The sequence below is a fragment of the Rutidosis leptorrhynchoides genome, chromosome 9 (assembly GCF_046630445.1).
Source record: "Rutidosis leptorrhynchoides isolate AG116_Rl617_1_P2 chromosome 9, CSIRO_AGI_Rlap_v1, whole genome shotgun sequence".
In the NCBI taxonomy this organism is placed as follows: domain Eukaryota; kingdom Viridiplantae; phylum Streptophyta; class Magnoliopsida; order Asterales; family Asteraceae; genus Rutidosis; species Rutidosis leptorrhynchoides.
In genome coordinates this window covers 359,070,079-359,080,839 of record NC_092341.1, presented here as the reverse complement: position 1 = coordinate 359,080,839, position 10,761 = coordinate 359,070,079, and the positions used below count along the sequence as shown (strand labels likewise).

Here is a 10,761-nt window from a genome sequence, read left to right as displayed (position 1 = left end):
ACAGAAATATAATTCAGGCGGTATAACCGACCATATATAACTTAAATAACATAAATATAAATGTTAGTGAAGTTAATAAAAGTTAGATAATTTCTTACCTTGATTAGTGACGTGTGCTTGCTTAGATAAACCTTGATTATACGGAGCACTTCGTGCTGATAACGTGTTATATTTCAGTAGGCTTATAACTACCTTTAGTGGCCTGGTTCAATATATTCAAATTGAAAGAACCAATAAAAGAGAGATGTGTAGTAGAAGATATAGGAGAGAAAGAGGTTGAAGAGGTGTGATGTATTTAATGTATATGTATGTTTTTGTAACTTACATTATGCACATATATATAGTACAAATTTTACTATCTATATTTGACTAATTACCATCTATATTTAACTACTAAATTTACAACATAAATTAAATAAAACACTTATTTTTACTGATACGGAGTAATAAGTATAGGGTAACACTTTTCTACTTAATCCAAAACTTGACCCGTAATTAACATTTTAGGGCTGGGTGTTTTCTATTACTGTATTGTTCGGGTTGCCTACTAGTACCTTTTAGATCCGCTAACTCGATTGACGACTTCTTAGAGCTTAAATTGAACTTCAGATATGTTTGAAAGCCCATAGAAATTTGACTATACTATATTCATGGCGTCTCACCTTTTTTACTTATTGTCAGGAGGTATATTCGGAAGCAACTTTTATATCCATAGAACATTGAGAAAGAGACTTTCTCTACTCTTGGGATATTTCACTCACGGTGTAGAAATGTCTTATCTTTATTCTATGATAGAGAATGAATTGTCTACTGATTGGGTTTTTTTTTTTTTTTTTTTTTTTTTTTTTTTTTTGTAACTCGATTGAATCTTTTAAAGCTGTATTCACGAGTTTAGCAGAAAAAGAAGGAAATTCACTGATTTAATAATAATAGTTCTTCTCGAACTTTTATTTTAAGCAGAAAAGAAAGAAAAAAATGTTATGAAGGAGAGTATATGAATTAATTGTAACTTCACTTTTCGCCCATGGGCGGATTTAAAGAGAAATCTTTATATTATAGTTATCATAATATCATATTGAAAATTAGAATATAATTTCTAATCTTTCTACCATCTTATAACATACGTTATTATTTACTTCACGCAAGACACACAACACACACTATTGATGATCAGGTAATATGTAAACTTTGTACAGTTTCAGTTTACGATAACAAAGTAAGATAACAATGTATACAATTACAATAATGTACAAACAACAGACCCGACCCGACCCTTGGGCAAAGAGCAAGGGGCACTGTTCAGTCACAGCTTTGAGTGACCCAAAGGTTTGCCTGCTAGGGTGGGTGACATACAGAAAGGTCATAATTTAAATGACTGTACATAAAATGGTAAAAACAAGTTATCAAATCAGACCCCCACCCTTTGTCACCCGCACTATTCAGGTAAAAACGGTAACCTTGCCACTCTCGTTCCAGCAACACCACCCGGAGGTGGTGAATTGGGTCCTACGTTGTTTTGTGTCGTTGAACTTGGTTTGGCGTGTTTTGCTGATTTCTTCAACTTTTGGGGAAGAATCTGCAGCCTTGGATTAAGGTCGGTGCCTGAGTTTTCTACGGCCAACTGATAACTTTTTACAAGCTCGAGCTGTTGAGCGATTATCTCGGAACATCGTGGGAGAAGCTCTACGGGTTCACCACTTGGAATCACAATATACTCGATCGCTAGTCGAACTTCCTACAAAATTGTTAATAATAAAAGGTATAAAAGGTCAAAAGTGTTAATAATTTTAAGACAAAATTATCACGAACGGTCCCCGTGGTTTGTATCGGATTACACTCATGGTCCTTGTGTTTTTTCCCGTCAATGATGGACCCTCTGATTTGCATTTGAATCACCGGTCGTCCCGAAGGCCATGTGGTGCAAACCACGGGGACCATCCTTGACAGAAAAAAAGTATAGGGACCATCCGTGATATTTTGTCTAATTTTATTACTAATTCATAACTGTGAACTGAGAAATGATCGTTAATTTTGAGCGAACCTCCAAGGCATCGATCTCTTCTAACGATGGTTTTCTTCTTGGAACATCGTCTTCAATTTCGATATCCGTACAACTTTTTCCGAGTTGCCTTGACTTAGCACCAAACGAGTCCCTTCCAAGAATCATACGGATCGCTTTGACCATTTGAGCCATCGTAGTTGACTGTAGTATCAAAATGTCAGTAAATTAACAATTAAAAATAAAAATAAAAAACATAGCAAATTACGCTTACCCTGATGACAAAAACGGGCAACTTGTGAAATTTGGCGACAGTACGAATCCAAGGGTTCTCCTTCATTTCATAACTGGATGCTAATATAGCATCTGCATTGCTGATGTCATCAGTGACATCAATTTCCTCTGTAAGCCCCATCACCATTGCTACTTGTTGTAGGTCAGCCTCCAATATCTAGAGCACAGTGTGTTAAAAATACTCCAGAATTAAAGGTGGTAATTTCAGACCATTTACTGTACCTAAGATTGACCTATTCAAAGAGTGGTACAAAATTAAAGATTCAAAAGGAAGCGTAGGTTACCTTATAAGTATAAACATAAACCGGGGTGTTCTTTCTGAATTGTTTTCTTCTACTCAACTTTTGGGAATTTAGTGAATGTTGTTCATCTTCTGTATCAGACTCAATATCATCCTTGATGATTTGATGAACTTGCTCAGTATTATTATCTGATTTGTTCATTTTTGGTGTTGAAACAACTTGTACAGTTGCCTGTTTAGTTATCTTTTTATCTTCATCATGACTCCACTTTTCAAAATAATCTTCATCTTCCTCATCTGATAGATCATCATCATCGTCTGATAGATCTTCAATGTGCTGATAACTGTCTGAAGATCTTTTTGATTCAGCATCCATACGACGCATTTCAAACAGAGGAGACTTACCTGTTTTCAATCAGAATTTCAATGAATAAACTTACGAGTCTATTTTATTAATTATAATTCTGTTTGGTGTAACCCGATGGTTTCGGATTGTATCATCTAATGTGTAAGATCACAATTACAGGTGGCATTAACGACCCATTTACATGATTGGGTTTTAAAATCTGACCCGTTTCGACCCGAACCCCTTTGATCCTACAAGTGGCATTAACGACCCATTTTCATGATTGGGTTTTGAAATCTGACCTGTTTCGACCCAAACCAGTTTGACCCTCGACTCAACAGACCCAACCCGGCCCGTTTGCCATGTATACATTATACATTCAATTAATGAGTTTAAAAGTACCTGCAAGTATAGCATCGACAGTAGCATCCAATCTATGATGAACACAACACTCTGTTCTCGATATCATTTCAACGGCACACGAAAACGTAGCGGGCCCTTTTCTCTCAAGTATCGTCTTCTGCACTTTCCGTTTTCTTGCTTCATCATCGCCAAGAGTAACACTCTAATACAAAAGTATAATAACAATCACTTCAGTTTAAGTAACATCATATCACATATCATCATTATATTGACAACAAGACAAGTTATAAAAGATGAGTTGTATCGTAAACCTCGATCCCACCAATAAGAATCTGTAAAGACGGGTTTTTTATTATGCTTTCTATCGTTACTCCATGTGCAGTTGCAACAAGCTGAACTCCTCTTTGAGCAATTGTACTTGCAGCCATAGCTTCAAGCTCTGTACCAATCTCGTCAATTATAATCGTCTGAGGCATGTGATTTTCAACTGCTTCAATCATCACCTATTCAAATAATTTTAAATTTTTTTGTTAAATTAAAGTTCCTTGCACATGAAAAGAATACATACAAATGAAGAAAGTGTATGATAAAGTTGAAAAAACGCACATTGTGTTGCATATTAACATTCGGAACTTGCATTCTTCTTGCGCGTCCTATACCCGAATGAGGAACATCACCATCACCTCCTATTTCATTCGAAGTATCTATTATCACGACACGTTTATTTCGCTCGTCTGCTAACATTCTAGCAATTTCTCTAAAAGAACAATCACCAAGTGTTTTCTAATGAGTTGCTTGATATAAAAATCATAAACGATTACAATGGTATAATATTTAAGAACATTATGTACCTGATTAAGGTTGTTTTGCCAACTCCAGGTGGTCCTATAACCAAAATGGAACCTCCACCTTCAACCAAATCACGAATAATTTCCGCACTACCAGATACAGCTCGACCCACACGACACGTTAGACCTATTATTTGTCTTTTACGATTGCGAATAGCACTTATTCGGTGTAGCGAATGATCAATCCCTGATCGGTTATCATCCGAAAATTCACCAACCTTCAAAGAAATATGCAAGTAAATAAATTCCATAATTACATACCACAAAATATTACTACGTACTTAACTTTAATATACTATAAGTGAAGTGATGTCATGTTAATATGTAATGAGTTTAATAGACTTGAGCCCAATTCAACCCCAAGAGTTAACTCAATGGGATGGAGAATCCAAGCTATTATAAACTATTTAATTTTTACTACCACGGCCGATACCCAACACGCCCCCTCACATCGAGACGTGCACACACCACACATGGGCTCCCAACATCACACATTTGGCTCGTTTGGCTCTGATACCATAATGAGTTTAATAGACTTGAGCCCAATTCAACCCCAAAAGTTAACTCAAGGGGATGGAGAACTCAAGCTATTATAAACTATTTAATTTTTACTAGCGGCTGTGGGATACAACACTACCCAACAGTATGTTATAGTTTGTTTAGTTATTTATCACACATATAAACATAAGACTAACTTATACGGAGTAACTATCTACTACTCCGTATGTCTTATTATTAAGTTATTAAATATTAAATAAATAAAATTAAACCTTTGAAATAGCGTGGTGTAAATCTTGAAGATTAACAGGATCATTAGAGATAACCCAATCTCCTGAAGGGAATCTAGCAAGTGGTTGTCTACCCAAATCCATCACAACCTCAATCATATTCCCAATTTCTGTATGCTCAAAAAGCTTATTTCTCATCCTTAAAGGCACCAATTCCAGAAACATATCAAGCTCCGATCGTGTCTGAGACTGAGACGTCGATGTCGAATTCGAATCCGAGGAATTCGACAACAACCCATTTCCAAAAGATGACGGATCTCTCGGCCGACGTATTCCCGGAGACCGAATCGATGGTACAGATGATGATTTAATTTTACCACCACCACCGCCACGTGTTCGACGAAATGCCGGAGAGAAAGAAGTTTGAATTTTTAAGAAAGCTGATGTTGAAATTTGGTTTACCGATTGCCATGATGTGTTAAGATCAACAAGTGCATAATGTGAATTCAAAGCACTCATCTTTTTGCAATTATTTGGTGAAGACAATTAAGTTTGTGTAAGTATGTATATACAATTAGGTGGTGGATATTGTGAAAGTAGAAGTTGAATTGAATGAAGATGAGAGATTAAAGATGATAGTAGTAATAGAAGAGAAGATTCGAAGGTATGTTCCGTTTCAATGAATTGAATTGCAGAAATATACGTACAAACGACAATTGAAGCCATCCACGTGTTTACGGAAGAGATACACACCACTCATCCATTCTTTGTACTCTTCTTTGCTTCTACACTTCTCTCACTTACCGTTTATTTTTCTTTTCTTTTCTTCTTTCTTTTTTATTTTCTTTTTTAATTTCTTTTTACATTTTTTCTTGTTTTTCAAACACATTTTTTTGGAAAGTTGCAAATAACGACCATTTTAGTTATTGACTAACTATTGAATCGTATTAGCTCAAATGAAACCAAAGTTGCGACGGACATGTGAGTTGTTAATAGTTTGCTATTGGATTGACGTTACGTTGAATTTTTAATAATTAGGTCTGGTACTGTCATATGTATTAATAGTTTAAATATTCATATTTATTTACATAAATCGCCAATTATCAACACTTTACGGGGAAAATATTTTTGCTCCTTAAACACTTTACAAAACGTACATCGACAATTAGTACAAACAATTCAATAAAATAGTAAAACAATACAACAATATATATAATAATAATAATAATAATAATAATAATAATAATAATAATAATAATAATAATAAATGAGTGGTTATTAAAAAGTGAAAAGTTATGTGATTACTGGTTAGATTGGTAATTGGTAATAAGTGAAAAAATCAAACGAAAATAACTATGGTTAATTTGTAACAAGTAAAAGTTTTGTGGTTAATTTGTAAGAAGTAAAAAAGTTATTGGTTCATGATTTGTAATAAGTGAAAGTTTTGTTGTTGATTTGTAAGAAGTAAGAAAATTAATGGTTGAGAAAGTTATAGTAAAAAATTTGTGGTTAATATGTAAGAAACGAGAAAGTTGGTGATACATTCTTTTATCATTCAGCTCCGTTTGTCCGTTTGTCATTTGAAAGTTACAAACAAATACGCTGAATATTGGACACTCAACTAAGCATACGAATCATCTCAATCAACTAACTCTAAACGCATTCTTATATCAAAAGATAGTTACTGAATAACATAAGATGATTATATATAAATCAAAATATGTACATATTAAGCTGCATTTGTTGAGGTGGTATGTGTATATACAACTGGGGTTATAACATACCCCCTACACATTCTATATTTCTATAGCCTAAATACACTATGATACATCGCTAACTTCTACTCAACAATTTACATAATATACACCTGCAGTTGAATGCATCGTTGGCTCATACGATTCCGTAACGAAGCCAACAATTCATTCGTAACAAATTTCCAATGTACAACATTAATACTCTATTACAATGTAACTCTAACTACCATCCCATTAAGTTCTTAATAACACATTTTTTTATCATGCTCCTTGGTACCGAAACAATGTCCCCTTCATCAAGTATAACCCGATAAACTTCCCATTCTCGATCATCAATCTTGTGCCTTGCAATCTCAACCTATAAAACCTCAAATGTTATGACTAGATCTTGCAAAATGGGAAATCAAAACTAGTTGGTCGATGTCAATAATTCATAAAGAACGTACCGAGAAGATGCGTATACTAAGGCTTGTTATTGCAAGTGTGATGTCGTAAAACACAAGTGGTCGACCTTTTCCAGATAAGTCAACGGGATTAGCAACCAACAACTCGGTATCTGGACCTCGACTCATCACTTCCACTCTAAGAGGTCTAACGAGCTCCATTCGTAGTCTAGCGCAAAGTACTTGTTGCTTTTCGGGGTCGACTATCTTTGTTCCATCTATTTGCATTATAAACAAGTCGACTTCATACTTCTTTTTAGGTTTTGCAGAGAATCGCCCGTACGCGATCTGTCATATTTTGCATAAAATATGTCATTTTCAAGGTATAGATCCCAAAAAACCCATCTTAACAAACTTAATACTAATGTGAAATATTCATTTGAATCATTAATTTTGCCTGAAATCTTACAATCACATATGATTGTCATGACAATCACATGTGATTGTCCCGCGTTTTTAATCCTAGCCAATCACATGTGATTGTCTCGCGTTTTTAATCCTAGCCATTGATTATATTGATCCAAGGGCTGAGATTTATCCCCTAATTTTCAAGCAAAATTAAAGATGCAAATCAATATTTCCCCTCTGTGGCTCTGTATATACCATACATATACATAATTATGGGGACAGTCCCTGAGGTTTTTCCAAATTTGCGGATATAGTCCCTAAACTTTTTTTTTGCATTGGTAGTCCCTAAAATTTTATTACACGTATAGTCCCTGTGGTTTTCCCACCTTAATTTATATAACAAACATGTAAATGCAGAATAAGTTTTTCTATTACTATTACTCTTACTGTCACCATTCACTATTGAAAAGAAAAATACCTGGATGTTGTAATCTTTTAAGGTTCTCATGATATCATAAATCAACCCTTTGTGATCTTGACAGACGATATGAACAAGCGTGTGTGATGGACTAAGGTTGTTATCGAATGTAACGGACACGCGGTCAGATGTGAGTACACCGTCTCTGTGGGTCCCAGTTAATTCTAAACAGAACATGTTATCCGTAATTTCAGGTGGAAGAAATGCCGATCCTTGAGGATTATATGTGACTCCATGGCCCGCCAACTCAATCTCGAAACTAATCATGTTATCTCCTAACATCATGTTCAATCGGCTCTTCGTCTCATCCTGCCGTTTCTTCGTGTGAAGAAGTTCTCTGAAAATTCAGTAAGGGTAAAATGGTCAATTAGTGAAAAAAGTGTCATGCCTGTATAGTTTGACTTATTAGGTCAATGTATGAAGTACCTTGTATCCGTGACAAATAAAAGGTCCATGACTCTCCCGTCTGGTGCCGTAAATACCTTCACCCGCTTAACCGTTAGCTCCAGCTCACATAGGACTTTCGTCACATCTACAAAAAAAAAAAAAAATAATAATTTAATAATAAAAAAATATTATATAAAGAATCATATACTATAAGATAGAAGAGTTTGATTTTCTTTTTTTAACATGAAAAGATAGTCAATGACTCAATGGACAAAAAAAGTTATGCACCTCATGCCTCATCCCTTATGCCTCATGCCTACTTAAGCTAACAAATGGTCATTATCATGTCATTAAAAGTCCCTCTCAATATATATAATATATTGAAACAATTATAGTAAGCTGTTTATAATATATTCATATTTATGCCGAGGTTGCAGAAATCGGTTCTCGGGGAGTTCTCAGCAGGGTCTCCAAAACGAGAACTCGGAGAACTCGGGGAGAACTCGGGGAGTTATCGGTGGTTGACTTTCGTTGACTTTTGAGATTTTATCGAGTTTTTTCCGAGATTTGACCGATTTTACCGAGATTTGACCGATTTTTCTGAGATTTGACCGATTTTTCCGAGATTTGACCGATTTTTCCGAGATTTGACCGATTTTTGGTCGTTGACCGATTTTTGACCGATTTCAAAACGAGTTCTCGCCAGGAATGAAATTCCGAGTTCTCGCCGAGTTCTCCCGATTTTTGCAATTAACCTAATCACATAAACAATTAACCTTTTTAGTCAAAGTAAGCTCTAGATCTCCAACTTCTTAAGAAACCTAATCACATTAAACAATTCTAATATAGATCTTGACTATATCTTTGTAAGTTCAAATGCATGTGAAACCTCCTTAAAAGTGGGAAAGGGATCTTGTATCACACTCTAAAGAATATACTACATGAAAGTGCACACTGTTACAGTGTGCCATAGTAACGGTTACAAAGACGTACAACAATAATTTAGGGTCTACAGCTCTTAATTCATGAAGTAAAATTTTTGTTTCTGTGTCACTTAATCTGAAAATTGGTCTGCTTCTGGGACACATAAAATCAGACATCCCTCCCCATTAAGAGACAAATGGGAACAGATGCAAATTCAGAAAAAAAGTAAACAGCCCCGTAGACTATCTTGTTAATGTTATTGTACGATATATAATTTTGTGAATCTAAAATAACTATGATGTGAAAAGGTACCATGTAAGAGGCCTTTTCGGTCAATGGTACACCAGAACTTCAAAAGGAAAACTTTGGGTGGTTTAGGCTGCTGAAACTCGGGCCGAAAGTAAAAGATTTCCGATACTGCAGGGGTGCAACGTGGGCATACTTCAAGAAGCCGTTCTCTCAATAGGTCCCACCTGGTTGTTGTTGTTGGCTTACCAACCACCCAAAAGACCACATAACACCATTTCCCATCTGTTGATACATCTGTGCCAAACAATTTATAAGGCAGCAGTTAAGATACATTTGGACTTAAGCTACCATGTTTAAAGTCTAAATGTTAGATTTTGAACAAATCAACCATAGACCAAACTGCCACATAATGTTCTACCCATTTAATTAAAGTTTGCCTCATTTTCTATGAAAAAGTTACAATATTTTGGCCAGATTCAGCTCGATAAACCAAATTGTAATGAAAATTAAAGAACTTTTGAGTGACTTTCCCGCTAAATTACTGTAAATCTAAGAAAATATTGCAAGTTTCTTGTAAGGCTAAAAAATTACAAAGAATAAACAAATTCAAGGCGTAGGAGGATCTTTTAGTGACACCAAAATATCAAAAACATGCACATAAAACACGTGAACAAAAACAAGAAGTTTTAGGTAAAGCCTAGTTACTTGTGATGAACAACTGAACTTTAAGGATAAGTAAACATGTACTCTTTAACAACCAAGATCCTTTTTTAAAGAATCACATAAAACAGAAGAAAGATCAAATTTTGCACCAGAAATTTACAAGACAGAACAAATTAAATAACAAACAACATAAACCCAACTCAAAAATGCAAATTTCTTGAAAGGGGGAAAAAGTTACCTCCTTTAGCAATACTGAGACCAAAGAGTAGAATAATTCTACATAAATCACAACCAAGACCTGTTTTATCTGGACAATTAACAGTGATTAGAGTGTGGTCTCCTGCTTGTACTGCTTCTTTAATCACTACTGCATCATCGGTTAAAATGCCCATTTATTATTAAATCTTCGAGACTGAGAGTGGTTGGTGTTCACATACAAAGGATAAGATTTTGAAGCCAAATAAATAAATTAAGAAAAAAGGGAGGGTTATGTAAGGAGTATTTTGTAGTGCAAATTTTTCTGTTGAATTCTTGTCTCACTGTCAACAAAATCTTGTTGATTCCGCCAGGAAGGGTGGAAGAACCACACACATGGAGGCACGGGAGGTTTGGTAGGTTTTTTGACTTCTACTTTACTTTATTTTCTTGACTTTTCAGATTTATGTCTTTTTTTAATTCATTTTCTATTAATTTATT

General features: G+C 34.9%; 2 protein-coding genes across 2 annotated transcripts; both read right to left on the bottom strand.

Moving 5' to 3' along the window:
* Window positions 1–1,174: 1,174 nt before the first annotated feature.
* On the bottom strand, window positions 1,175–5,481 carry LOC139869396 (protein SEEDLING PLASTID DEVELOPMENT 1-like). Its single transcript, XM_071857713.1, has 9 exons — window positions 4,862–5,481; window positions 4,095–4,309; window positions 3,850–4,000; window positions 3,555–3,746; window positions 3,283–3,445; window positions 2,578–2,939; window positions 2,274–2,450; window positions 2,042–2,203; window positions 1,175–1,735 (listed from the first exon to the last, which is right to left on the bottom strand). The coding sequence occupies exons 1-9, from the start codon at window positions 5,336–5,338 to the stop codon at window positions 1,436–1,438; spliced, it is 2,199 nt and encodes a 732-aa protein (XP_071713814.1). The 5' UTR covers window positions 5,339–5,481; the 3' UTR covers window positions 1,175–1,435.
* A 1,047-nt stretch (window positions 5,482–6,528) lies between these two features.
* LOC139866341 (ACT domain-containing protein ACR10-like) lies at window positions 6,529–10,666 on the bottom strand. Its single transcript, XM_071854557.1, has 6 exons — window positions 10,304–10,666; window positions 9,466–9,696; window positions 8,269–8,374; window positions 7,843–8,179; window positions 7,020–7,304; window positions 6,529–6,931 (listed from the first exon to the last, which is right to left on the bottom strand). The coding sequence occupies exons 1-6, from the start codon at window positions 10,455–10,457 to the stop codon at window positions 6,797–6,799; spliced, it is 1,248 nt and encodes a 415-aa protein (XP_071710658.1). The 5' UTR covers window positions 10,458–10,666; the 3' UTR covers window positions 6,529–6,796.
* Between the last annotated feature and the right edge of the window lie 95 nt (window positions 10,667–10,761).